At 38.0% G+C, this 13947-nt stretch overlaps 1 protein-coding gene across 1 annotated transcript; it reads right to left on the bottom strand.

The window, feature by feature from the left end:
• Window positions 1-1253: 1253 nt before the first annotated feature.
• LOC140147613 (uncharacterized) lies at window positions 1254-3488 on the bottom strand. Its single transcript, XM_072169389.1, has one exon. It carries the CDS (start codon window positions 3092-3094, stop codon window positions 1838-1840), a length of 1257 nt encoding a protein of 418 aa, XP_072025490.1. The 5' UTR covers window positions 3095-3488; the 3' UTR covers window positions 1254-1837.
• Window positions 3489-13947: the final 10459 nt, after the last annotated feature.

Here is a 13947-nt window from a genome sequence, read left to right as displayed (position 1 = left end):
ACAGTGGATAGAGAAGGAAACCCCCGGAGTTTCAGAAAGCCTTTGATAATGTTGATTATTATTTAACTTGAAACAAAAAATAGAACAATCCGCAACTTTATGTCCGGCATTCCCTGTAGGCCTACAAGTTATTGACAATGCTATAAAACTTGACTCAATACTGGGTAAAGAACAGTACTGGGACAGTCGGCCAGCCATAACTGGGAATGACTTTAACAGCTTTTAACTAGGATATTAGTGCGCGTGAAATTTAGAAATATTCATAGAATGTGCCAAAATGTGATTAATTTGGGATTGAAACAGGTGCAAGACGTCGCAGATTTTGTCCAATTTTCCCCCTGGAATATCGGTACGGTACACACGGCCCGATTTCTGAGGAGCCCCTGCCCACACCCCCCCCCCCCTCCCCCACTGTCTATCGTAATACATACCTTCACCCATTATCTTTTCTCTTAAATGATTCTACAAGAAACACCGTTTTTTGATATCAAAAGAAGTAGTTTTATTTACAATGAGCGTTTCTTTGAAACATTACATTACAAATAACTGTATACAAACATGATTTTTTTACATTTAACATACCGTAAAAAGTCGTTTATAAGCATATGTGTCTATTAACGAGTTGCTTGGACATGAACGAACTTTTAGGCTAGTTTGTTAAACTTTTTAACTTGTTTCTTTTAATCTAGAAATATCGGTGACACAGACATTTCTAAATTAAAAGAAAATGAAAAAGTTAACAAACTACTCTAAAAATTCGTTCTTGTACGAGCAGCTCGCTAATATAGGCACATATTCTTATTAACGAATTTTTACGGTAGTAATATGATAAGGGCGCGTAACATAATGCGTGAACTTTGTAGATAACATCAGATAACATAGTCACATGATCATCGATGACAGTGCTATTTTTGTGTGGAACTTTTTTGAAAGTTTAGTGCAACATTTTGCAGAGTTTTAAGTTGCAGAGGTTCGAAAATGCGTTGAGCCATATAATTATATTCGAATTTTTATCCCCTCCCCCTCCCCAAGTAATGTCTTAAAGACAAATTAACAAGTTAATGGCGTTTTTGCGGTACTATAGATTTCAGAAAGTGCCCACAAAACCACGGCGAACTTATTAATTTTATTTTACCTCGGCCGTGTCGCCCTTTGACATTCAAATCGAGCTACCTTTAAAACCAGTTTTTTAAAGATATATTTACATTTTGTATAAATTTATCTAAATGCCTCATCGACGTTAATAGTTGCCAATCTTAGCGTCCTTCATGAAGTAACATATTTTAAAACCGCATTATATTTACAGTTCTCCTAAATTAAATCTTTGATTACGTTGAGTCTCATAAACACTGTATAAATCAACAATCACAATATTGATTTTAGAATGCAGTTTCTTTTCTGATAAAATTCGCTCGAAATGATCACCAATTTGGTACGTACGTTGGTTATCTTTTAAATGTAACAATTAACCCCGCAATTGTCTTGAATGTGTCGTAAATTTTTATTCTGTTTTTAATCTCCACAAAGATTATGTTCATTATACAGATGAAGAATCTCAATAATTGTGGCAGTTGCTTTGAATCTGCCATCAACTAATGACCAATGATCCAAAAGTATATCGTTACGGTAGTTCTAACATTAATTACAAATCTGAGCATCGTATCGACAAAGGTTACACTTGAATGTCAAGTCAACATACAGCAGTGTTTTTCTATTTACTAATATACCTATATACTGTTTGAGATGTAACAAAATGAATACAGTACTATTTCCAGTTCAATTCAGAACGACAGTCACAATCCTGAAATCCTCATTTCTAACTCTGTTCTTTCTATTCTCATAACAATGGAGTATTGGTAGCAACACTCGTCGCCGCAGGTGGTAAAACTGACCTTAGTCCTCGAGGTACTCCATTGGCGTGTACCTTAATGTGCTTCGACAGATGGTCCGATCTGGAGAAGCGCTTCTCGCATATGGAACACTGGTATGGTTTGATACCAGAATGGGATCTTTTGTGACGCGCAAGTTCATCGGATCTTGAGAATCTCCACTTGCAGCCTTCCCAGGTACAAATGAATGGTTTCTCTCCAGTATGACGTCTTAAGTGCGCTTTGAGGTGTGAACTTTTGGAATACATCTTGCCACAGTTTGGATAAGTACATTTGTGAATCTTAAGTTCATCAGCAATCTTATTTGTAGTACGTGGTCGAGTTGTTGTTGTGATTGTCTTAATGCCGCCTGCTGCAGTGAGTTTTTGCGTTAGAGTTGAATTGTTTGTTAGAATAGGGTGTCTTACCGGTGCAGCCATTGCTGTACGCAGAGATGATTTTGGAATGTGTGTTACCCGGACTCCTGAAGGGGGAAGAACATTAATGCCGTGGCGATGGTTCGGCAAAGTGTCAGAGGGTGAATTTGAGATAGCATGAGCATGATGAGTCAGAGGTCGGGGGTTCGATACCATTAGCTCTCTTACAATGGAGGAATCTGCTAACGAGAATGACGTAACGATTTTTGGCAGTGATTGTTCAGCAAATACCGGTTCGACTCCAAACATGGAAGGAGGTTCGGGTTGACCAGTGGGTGAATAAAAATGCTGCTGAGATGACGTATCCTGCGTGTTTGTTGCGAAAGTGTTCGAGCTGTTCCCCCATAAATCGTCTAGAAGAATGTCACTATTACTGGGGGGTTTGTGGCTCTGAAAGGCTGGATATGTTGACGTATCTGCAGCTGGTGGAAGTGGTTGCACAGTGCTCAAATCACAGGCGGCGTTGTACATATCATTTAGTTCGTCTTGGCTAAAACTATGCTGAGAGTTGGTTGCGTTGTCAAATGTCTCTAAATCCGTTTGTGCCATTTCAGATTGTTGTCCTGTAGGCTGATTGAATGTATCTGCCAATCCCTGAGAAAACAGGTAATCGAGGAACAGGTCGTCCTCGGTTGGATCAGGTGAATTACTGCTTGCCCAACTAAGGACATCATCTGAATAAGAACTGCTGGAGTCGGTTTCTTCTCCAGCACTTCCAGCAGAATTGAGTCGCTGCAGAGTCCAGCTTTCTCGCTCAAGACTCGATCTTGTGCGGTAAGTATCCACCATTGTGGAATTTGTGGTGTTACCCGAGTTGTACTTATGAAGTCTTGATGTTCGTGCGGTCTCTACGAGCTACAACTCTGCAGTGATTGTAAAGTATTTACATACAAGAGATTTAAAACCTTTAGCGTCAAGTTCCAGGGGTCCATAAGTCCAAATCTGGTCCAGTATCAGATTAAAGTTTGGATAAGTTTGGTATGCCACAATCTGCAGTTTGCTTTGGGAGACGTTTGCATTTCTGATTGGACGGCAAAGTTTGCCGTGCTAGCCGTGATTGTTGACACTATCAACTGTTGACAGAGTGCTCCTAACTTCCATATCTTTTATCGTGACTGCAGCTTTATCGCATGCAAAGGCGATTAGAGGTTCATAATATCATTTAACAGTGTAGACTTTAAATTTGGACCGTGAGTTGAAGTGGTGGGAAAATAGTCTTATTGTAAAATATAGCATTGTAATGATATAGCATATAAAAATAATGCATAATTTGACATAGTTGAATTGGCGTGCTTAATATCATGTTTATGTAAAAAATCATTCACTTTTCAATGCATCATTGCTTAATCAACAGGCAAACAAACAATATAATTGAGCAAGAAAGAAAGAGTCGGTTAACCAACAGAAGCAACACTAAGAATTTTGGTAGCATAATACCGAGGGTACTCAACATGTTCATTGTTCAAAATGATGACCATACGAGGATTAAACATGGGTCGCATTTTCGGTCTTTTGGTATGTTCCCTTTTCTACTGAATAGTAGGCCAAATTTGGTATATGGATGGGTCATTTATTCACAATTTTTTTCGAAAAATAGCCAAATTGTGTCTCATTGTAGCCACAATTTCCGAAAACTGTCCAAACAGAAAAGTTGTTCACTTTGGCCAAAAACTTATTTTGGTATATCGAGCTATATCGATGGGTTCAAATATCTTGATTATCAACGGCATACTCGTATCCAAACCAAATATATAGATATACACATCTGGGCTGTAATATACCAATCACTTAACATTTTATATATTGGCCAGAATGAAACAAGAAAAAAATCTAATAACAGCATTTTTTCACATTAATGAAATGAAACATTTGAAATTGGTGAGACTTGGCGATAAATGATACGGTATGCCAAATGAAGTCGCTCACCGGTGTCCTGCATTCATAGGCCATAAGCGACGGAAGCGGGGGATGGGGAGGGGAGCACACCCTAAATGTTTACAAAGCAATAATTGCCCTGTATAGTTGCCTTTTAATACTTTAGTACGAAAAAACCCGTGTTTTTGGTGTTTTGAGGTTTAATAGGGTAAAATTGCGCGCATTATAGGCTACGGCCCACAAGTACTAGTAAAACACACATCATTTGGGGCTAATGAGTAATGGTCGGACAAAATTGTTTTGCTCTCTTCGTGACAGTCCCAGTAAAACCGGAATAAAATATGCTCGTCCCCTGACAACCACCCCACCCCCACCCCCACCCCCTAAATTTTAATGCTTCTGCCGCGCCACCACTGCTCGCATCTACTCATTAAAGAAAAGAATATATGACAATTGTTTTTTCTTTGTTTGGGTGTTGTTTATTTGTTGGGATGTTTGTTTGTTTGTTTGTTTGTTTGCTGAATAATTCCAGCTAATTCCGTACATAATTCCAGTTGCAACTTCCCAGAGTATGTAGCCTAGATCATAGGTATTGGAGGAGAACAAGTAAGACCAATACTATATCAAAACGCAAAGGTTTGGGCAGTGGCGTAACTAGGGTTGGTAGCGCCCGGGACAAGGAACAAAATTGGCGCCCCCCCCCCCCCCCCCCCGAGAATATCTTATGCGGGCAGTGGCGTAGCTAGGGGTTGTAGCGTCCAGGGCTAAGGATACATAATGCCCCCCTCCCAATTCCTGAAACAATTGCACGCGGAGCGCGCGAAATTTTGGACAAATAAGGCCTACCACTAATTAATTTTGGTTACTAGAAGTTGAATGTCGGTCTTAAAATGTTCTTTCAATTGATTTTGTGCTGAAATGCGCGCGAAATTTTGACTTTCATCGCTTGGAGGGGCGTAGAATCGATGGCCAATTTGGCGCCCCCTAAGGGTGGCGCCCGGTATGTCTCCCCCCCCCCCCGCCCGCCCCCTAGTTACACCATTGGGTTTGGATATTTTTCCCTCTAGAGAAAAACTAAGCACACGACACTCCTTATAATTATATTAAGACGGTGTCAGCTTTATTTGTCTCAATAGGTCATACATTGTCAATACTGCTGATGCTGTTTTCCTCGTTTTTTCATATTTGGTGCATGTCTGCAGAACCGTATGACACATGGATATTTGATATGACAAAGTCATCCCGAGCTTAAGGGGGTACTACACTTTGAGCAACTTTCCGGGTAAAATTGAAGAAAAAAAAAGGTGTAAATGGACGTTGCCATGAAACCTGATTTCTCCTATTAGCTTAAAATTAAATAAGACCTGTAACAAATTTGCTAACATGGCATAAAATATTCTCCAGGCTATTTTGAACATTTTCATTATGATTTACCCCTATGAAACATCTGTTCAACGACTGCACGAAAATTTCAAGGGGCTGGCCTCCATACTGATTCACAAACTTGAGATATTACGTGGGTTAGTATTAGTGTACATTCCACACAGGAAAATAGTCAACAAAAGTTACTAAACTAAAGTTTTGCAAAATTGCATAAAGTTGCCTACAGCTTACTTGCCTAAATTTGACACTCAACTTCGTGCAAGTTTTCGTTTCTTTTGCGCAACTTTGATTTACCTTTTGTAACTTTGTGCAACTTTGATCAACTTTTTGCAACTTTGCACAAATTTGATGTTTACGCAACTTTATATTAATGTGTTGTTATTCCTTGTATAGGTATGTTGGATGTATGTCTCTCATTGTCACATGTCTTCCAATGAAAAATGTTATGCAAGCTTACATATTATGCTGTAACCGTATCTCTATTTTATCGTCTCTGTGACCTCGACGTAAGAAGACACTAGATATCGTTATTACGCGATAATGACAAGATAAACCAAATCAAGCCACTGTTCAAAACAAACAAACAATTTGAAATGAACTTCTGATCTTTTCGGTCATGTTGGTATTGCCATTATACATTTCGATTGCTTGTACTGAGTATCAATTTTGAAGTTCATACCATGCATGCATAAAACGTCTATCTTATACAATAATTCTCTTATAAATGCGTCTACGCCCCGGTCTACGCACAGTTTCCACCTCGATACACCTGAGTACACAGAAATGTCCAAGCACAGTGAGTCTAGACTCTATACAGACTGTGTTTTACTACACGGTTGAGTGCATAGCATCATAATAGCTGTGTGAGATCTAGTGGAAAATAGAAATCTGTGATTGTTTTTTGTCAAAGCCTCAAGTGTTCCCTGCATCCAATCAGAATTTTTTTTTTTATATCGAACGAAAGCTAACACTTCCCCCTAATAAAAATTCCTTTAAAAGGAATAGGGCGAGCAAATGAATTGTCAAGATAAAGGTGTAGCCATATTGATAAGTCCATGTAAAATAAAAAACATGTTTCACGTCCAGGTTTTTGAAAAAAAGGAGGAGGAGGAGGGGCCTTTTTATTTTGTATCGCAGAATCGATGTAAATACCCATATTTAGAGCTATTTTAGCGTGCACAATAATGCCTGCAAAAAGAAGGAGGCCTCTTTTTATTTGTTGTTCTGAGGGGTAGCCCCCTCTAATGATCTCAAAACCTTCCAAATTGTTTCTTGTATATTGGGAAGGCTATAGAAAGCATCTCAACTTCCTAGACATAATTTTTAAAAAGTTATAACTGAATCAAAAATATAATTGAAGACACCTCCAAAAAGGAAGCGGGAGGGGACGTGAAACATGTTTATTTTTTTTATGCAGTAGGCCTATTACTTCGATTTTCACTTGTCATCATTATACTTTTTAGATCCTGTATTTAGCGTATAAAAATGCCTGAAAAAAGAAGGATTTTTCTTAAATTCTATTCTTAGATATAACTCTTGGTATATACCCTCTAATGATCACAGAACCTTCAAGAAATGTTTTCAAAATGAATAAAGTTGTGACTCAATTTAAAAATAATACAAATTAATTAATTAATAGAAAATATCTCAGCTTCCTCGACATCTTTTTTCAAAATTTAAATAAATAGAAATAAAGTTATAACTGAATTTTAAAAATAAAAATTAATTTGAAGCGGCCTCAAAAAAGGAAGCGGAAGGGGACGAGTAACATGTTTTATTTTTTTATTCGGCCTTATCATATCAACTAATGCTATTGCAATAACAAACGGTGTGAGTCATATTGGATTTTAAAAAAGAGGATTTTAATTTTTCATAGAAAAATAGGTGCGAAAGGACTTTTTTTATTGTATTCTTCTGGTAGGTATTTAAAAAATTTAAAAAATTTGAAGCGGCCTCAAAAAGGAAGCAGTTTTGTATTTAGAAAAAAAATCCATATCTTCAATATAAAAGGTCAAAATTTTCAATTGATCGTCGGCTTTTTCTCCTAGCTACATACACTTTAAGAATATATCATCAGATTTATAAAATTTACCTCGAGGATTGTTATATATCACAAATGTGAAAAATGTCAAATTTTAATAATTTGTCATAAAATTTGTATTATATCGTGAATTTCAAAAAATGAAAATTATTTGATATCAGAAAGACATTCTGCGTATTCAGAATGCAATTCGATATGTCTCATGTGATCTCATGTCCCACAAAAATACTGTCGAAACACTTAAAACGCTCATTCCAGATCCCTTAATGAGCACTTACAAATTGATAGGAATGCTTACTAAACGAGAATAAAAGGTATAGGCACAATTTGTGACCCGTTCCCATAAACCCCGACAGACCTAAGGCCTGAAAAAGAAATGGGCTAAAAAGACAAAATAAAATACTTACCAATCTTAAATCTCAGGGTTCCCTCTCTGTCCCTGGCTATATATCCTGTGGCTATGCCACTGCATGGTTGAGGATCCCGATTTAGGATGTTAAGTCAGGGAATTCGCTGTTTAAGTTTGTGAATCTATGACTTGTATGAAGAGCTAAAGCAAGCATACTACAAAATCATAAAACTGTATTACACACTTTTGTGAAACTCATATAAACTCAACATTCAAGTATATGTTTATGATGAAATGTTAAACTAATCCTAATGTTATTTGCTCATCCACTATGTAAAATTTAATCAAGTAATTTAGGTTTGCCTAAATTGTTTGAACTTGATCCCGTTATATGAAGTGCAAACGAAGTTGCCACGCCGCGTATAGCTATTGTTATTGGCAGAGCTGAGATGATGGTGGAAGTGGTATCCCGGGGGGCACTTAACACAAATGACCATACGGGTATGCTACCCCGGAAAGACTCCCCTTTTTGGATTTCGCAGCTCCGAAAGACCCCCCATAAATAAAGCTTAAGCTCCGAAAGACCCTTGATTTTGACCATTTCAGCTCTAAAAGACCCCAAAATTGCTCATTCATCATATTTCTGGTTTTTTTTTCAGGTGATTTTCAACCAAAAAGCCAAGAAAGACCCTTGATTTTGACTTTTCGCATCTCCAAAAGTCCCCATTTTACTTGTTCTCAGCTCCACAAGACCCCTTTTACCGGTACGCCGTCAGCTACCAAAGACCCACCATCTCAAAATTCCGAGGGAACATACATTTTTTCATGTCCCCCCTCCCCCGGAGTGGTATTACTACTATTATTACTACTACCACTGTTAAACGGCACAGTTTTCTGGTTTTGGTCAAAACGTGATATGTTAATAAAATTTACGGTCGGGTAATATAAAGGTCATGAAAACGTTTCATAGGAAAAACAAAACCCACTACAAAAACATTGTTAATATAATTATGTTGTCAAAATGTTTTGAGGAATATTATGTCAACACTTAAATAACATTATCAAATTTGGAAAAAAAAAAGTTTTTGAATGTTACTAAAACGTTGATACCCTTTTAAACGTTTCTGGCAAACGTTTCTAGCCTTTTTCAAATGTTTTTGAAAACGTTTTGTTTTGTGTTTGTTGGGGACTATCGCAGAATGATTGAACACACAAAAAACTACGGGGGTCAAAATTTGACCCCGAAAGGGTCATTTTTGATCCCGCTTTCCAAGTCAACTATGCACCGACTTAAAAAGGGTCAAATTTGACCCCGGTGATCTGGTGAAAAATTTGACCCAATTTGTGGTTTAAAATGACTATATTATTTAGGGTCAAAAAATGATTTGACCTCTAATATAGTCAGTTGAAAAATAACCCTATTAGTGTCAAAAAATGACTATATTCAGGGGTCACAATTAGAAAATGACCCCTAACGTGGTTGAAATGACTTCATTCAGGAGTCCCGATTAGAAAATGACCCCGGAACGTGGGTTGAAAAATGATTATATTCGGGGTCATATTTATGAGAATATAAAATGATGCCAAACAACAGAAAATGACCCCGACCGTAGTTGATTTTAACCACGAATAGGGTTAAATAAAACTGACCCCGTAAAGGGGTTGATATTTTGACCCCGTCGTTTTAAGTGTGAATGATTGAGGCATGCAATGAAGGGGAGAAGATTGTGCATATTTTCCTCGCTGTTTTTATTTTTAAACTATGGACCGTTTACAAACACTTGTAATAGGGGTTGATGCAAAAAGGGGCCCTGAAAATCGTTATCCCTCTGAAGGTGGGGGGGGGGGGGCTCTAAACATATTGCCTTAATTTTTATCTACTATTTTCTATGGGGTTGACGTTCATTTTTCACTAGGCCAAAAAGGGGCCCTCAAAATAATTTTAGGTCCAAAAGGGGGGAGGGGCCTTGAAAAAAAATATGTGAAATTGTCTTTTTGTGAACGGTCCCTAATGCGTTGAGATTCTTGAAGTAAAACGGCAAACAATGCCCATTTCGATCCGCTTGAGTCTGGGGCATGGGTGTCAATCCCGGGGGAGGGGAAAGGGGGAACTTTTTTTTCAGCCACTTTTTGATATGATAATTCATGCCGATTGTCCCCCACATCTCAAGCTGGATTGGCGCTAATGGTTCGGGGCCCAGGCTCGTAACCAGGGGTGGGGGCAAATCCCACAATGCCCCCAAAGTTCCCTTTTATTACACGAAAAAGTCCCATTTTTTATGCCTTTTTGGTCAAAAATGGTCCAAATTTAGGAAGAAAAATCCACTTTTTCAAAATACGCCAAAAAGGCCCAAATTGTGAAAAAGGGTCCACTTTTTCAAAATCAGCCCCCCCAAAAAAAATCCTGGTTACGGGCCTGCCTGGGACCTATACGATATTCCATTAGTTTTAAAAAACCTACATTATGTGTTTAAAGCCATAGTATATGATTTCGGTCATTCTGATTTTGAAGTTCGCCAAAATAGGACTAATATCTGGAACGTATCCTTAAGGTCGTTTTATCACTTTACATCAGATCTGTTAGCTTCTGTTTATAACGTCAATGATAATTTCTAAAGTCAATATTGTATATCCACATGTAAATTGGACTCCGAACTTTGCGTATCACAATTAATCAAAGAATTGGCACTTTTCAATTCAATTCATATTCGCTATTAAGTAATAGGCCGAGCCTACTATTAATTGTAGATGATTCTTTTGAATGATTGTAACTTACCATTCCCTTCATATAACATGTATAACATTTTATAGATCAGACTAAATTTATTTTATTAATTAAAATCGTAAAAACATGCCATTTTCACCGGATTGCTGGCTAAAAATGCAAGAATATCGTTAATCCAATTTACTCAAGTTTGCACTCAATATATTTTTGTAAGAAAACAAATATGTGGACGTACCCTCCAAGACGAAATTAAAAAAACACAGACATCAAGCGTTTGTTATTCAATCAGTAGTAGATAATTGATGAAGTAATGAGCTATCGCAGTAGATAGTTGATGAGGTAGCGAGCTATCAAAAGTAGATATTTGATGAAGTAGTGAGCTATCAGCAGTAGATAGTTGATGAAGTAATGAGCTATCAGCAGTAGATAGTTGATGAAGAAGTAAGCTATCAGTAGTAGATAGTTGATGAATAGTGAGCTATCAGCAGTAGATAGTTGAAGTAGTGACCTGTAGTTGATAGTTGATGTAGTCAGCAGTGATAGTTGATGAAGTAGTGTGCTATCAGCAGTAGATAGTTGATGCAGTAGTGTGCTATCAGCAGTAGATAGTTGATGCAGTAGTGTGCTATCAGCAGTAGATAGTTGATGAAGTAGTGTGCTATCAGCAGTAGATAGTGGATGAAGTAGTGTGCTATCAGCAGTAGATAGTTGATGAAGTAGTGTGCTATCAGCAGTAGATAGTTGATGAAGTAGTGTGCTATCAGCAGTAGATAGTTGATGCAGTAGTGTGCTATCAGCAGTAGATAGTTGATGAAGTAATGAGCTACCAGCAGTAGATAGTTGATGAAGAAGTAAGCTATCAGTAGTAGATAGTTGATGAATAGTGAGCTATCAGCAGTAGATAGTTGAAGTAGTGACCTGTAGTTGATAGTTGATGAAGTAGTGTGCTATCAGCAGTAGATAGTTGATGCAGTAGTGTGCTATCAGCAGTAGATAGTTGATGAAGTAGTGTGCTATCAGCAGTAGATAGTTGATGAAGTAGTGTGCTATCAGCAGTAGATAGTTGATGAAGTAGTGTGCTATCAGCAGTAGATAGTTGATGAAGTAGTGTGCTATCAGCAGTAGATAGTTGATGAAGTAGTGTGCTACCAGCAGTAGATAGTTGATGCAGTAGTGTGCTATCAGCAGTAGATAGTTGATGAAGTAGTGTGCTATCAGCAGTAGATAGTTGATGAAGTAGTGTGCTATCAGCAGTAGATAGTTGATGAAGTAGTGTGCTATCAGCAGTAGATAGTTGATGAAGTAGTGTGCTATCAGCAGTAGATAGTTGATGCAGTAGTGTGCTATCAGCAGTAGATAGTTGATGAAGTAGTGTGCTATCAGCAGTAAATAGTTGATGAATTAGTGTGCTATCAGCAGTAGATAGTTGATGAAGTAGTGTGCTATCAGCAGTAGATAGTTGATGCAGTAGTGTGCTATCAGCAGTAGATAGTTGATGAAGTAGTGTGCTATCAGCAGTAGATAGTAGTTGACATAGTGAGATACCAGCGATCATCAGTAAATCGGTGAAATGCAATGCATGGGCGGACCCGTGATTTGAAAAGGTGAGACTAAAAATGGTTGAAGTAAGCTATCAGTAGTAGATAGTTGATGAATAGTGAGCTATCAGCAGTAGATGGTTGATGAAGTAGTGTGCTATCAGCAGTAGATAGTTGATGAAGTAGTGTGCTATCAGCAGTAGATAGTTGATGAAGTAGTGTGCTATCAGCAGTAGATAGTTGATGCAGTAGTGTGCTATCAGCAGTAGATAGTTGATGAAGTAGTGTGCTATCAGCAGTAAATAGTTGATGAATTAGTGTGCTATCAGCAGTAGATAGTTGATGAAGTAGTGTGCTATCAGCAGTAAATAGTTGATGAATTAGTGTGCTATCAGCAGTAGATAGTTGATGAAGTAGTGTGCTATCAGCAGTAGATAGTTGATGCAGTAGTGTGCTATCAGCAGTAGATAGTTGATGAAGTAGTGTGCTATCAGCAGTAGATAGTAGTTGACATAGTGAGATACCAGCGATCATCAGTAAATCGGTGAAATGCAATGCATGGGCGGACCCGTGATTTGACAAGGTGAGACTAAAAATGGTTGAAGTAAGCTATCAGTAGTAGATAGTTGATGAAGTAGTGTGCTATCAGCAGTAGATAGTTGATGAAGTAGTGTGCTATCAGCAGTAGATAGTTGATGAAGTAGTGTGCTATCAGCAGTAGATAGTTGATGAAGTAGTGTGCTATCAGCAGTAGATAGTTGATGCAGTAGTGTGCTATCAGCAGTAGATAGTTGATGAAGTAGTGTGCTATCAGCAGTAAATAGTTGATGAATTAGTGTGCTATCAGCAGTAGATAGTTGATGAAGTAGTGTGCTATCAGCAGTAGATAGTTGATGCAGTAGTGTGCTATCAGCAGTAGATAGTTGATGAAGTAGTGTGCTATCAGCAGTAGATAGTAGTTGACATAGTGAGATACCAGCGATCATCAGTAAATCGGTGAAATGCAATGCATGGGCGGACCCGTGATTTGAAAAGGTGAGACTAAAAATGGTTGAAGTAAGCTATCAGTAGTAGATAGTTGATGAATAGTGAGCTATCAGCAGTAGATGGTTGATGAAGTAGTGTGCTATCAGCAGTAGATAGTTGAAGTAGTGACCTGTAGTTGATCATGTTGATAGTTGATGAAGTAGTGTGCTATCAGCAGTAGATAGTTGATGCAGTAGTGTGCTATCAGCAGTAGATAGTTGATGCAGTAGTGTGCTATCAGCAGTAGATAGTTGATGAAGTAGTGTGCTATCAGCAGTAGATAGTTGATGAAGTAGTGTGCTATCAGCAGTAGATAGTTGATGAAGTAGTGTGCTATCAGCAGTAGATAGTTGATGAAGTAGTGTGCTATCAGCAGTAGATAGTTGATGCAGTAGTGTGCTATCAGCAGTAGATAGTTGATGAAGTAGTGTGCTATCAGCAGTAAATAGTTGATGAATTAGTGTGCTATCAGCAGTAGATAGTTGATGAAGTAGTGTGCTATCAGCAGTAGATAGTTGATGCAGTAGTGTGCTATCAGCAGTAGATAGTTGGTGTAGTGTGCTATCAGCAGTAGATAGTAGTTGACATAGTGAGATACCAGCGATCATCAGTAAATCGGTGAAATGCAATGCATGGGCGGACCCATGATTTGAAAAGGTGAGACTAAAAATGGTTGATTTTGCATTATTTGTTGAGGGCTGGAGC

Source organism: Amphiura filiformis, chromosome 3 (genome assembly GCF_039555335.1).
Source record: "Amphiura filiformis chromosome 3, Afil_fr2py, whole genome shotgun sequence".
Taxonomy (NCBI): domain Eukaryota; kingdom Metazoa; phylum Echinodermata; class Ophiuroidea; order Amphilepidida; family Amphiuridae; genus Amphiura; species Amphiura filiformis.
The sequence above is the reverse complement of the archived record's forward strand: the minus strand, read 5'-3'. Positions and strand labels throughout refer to the sequence as shown.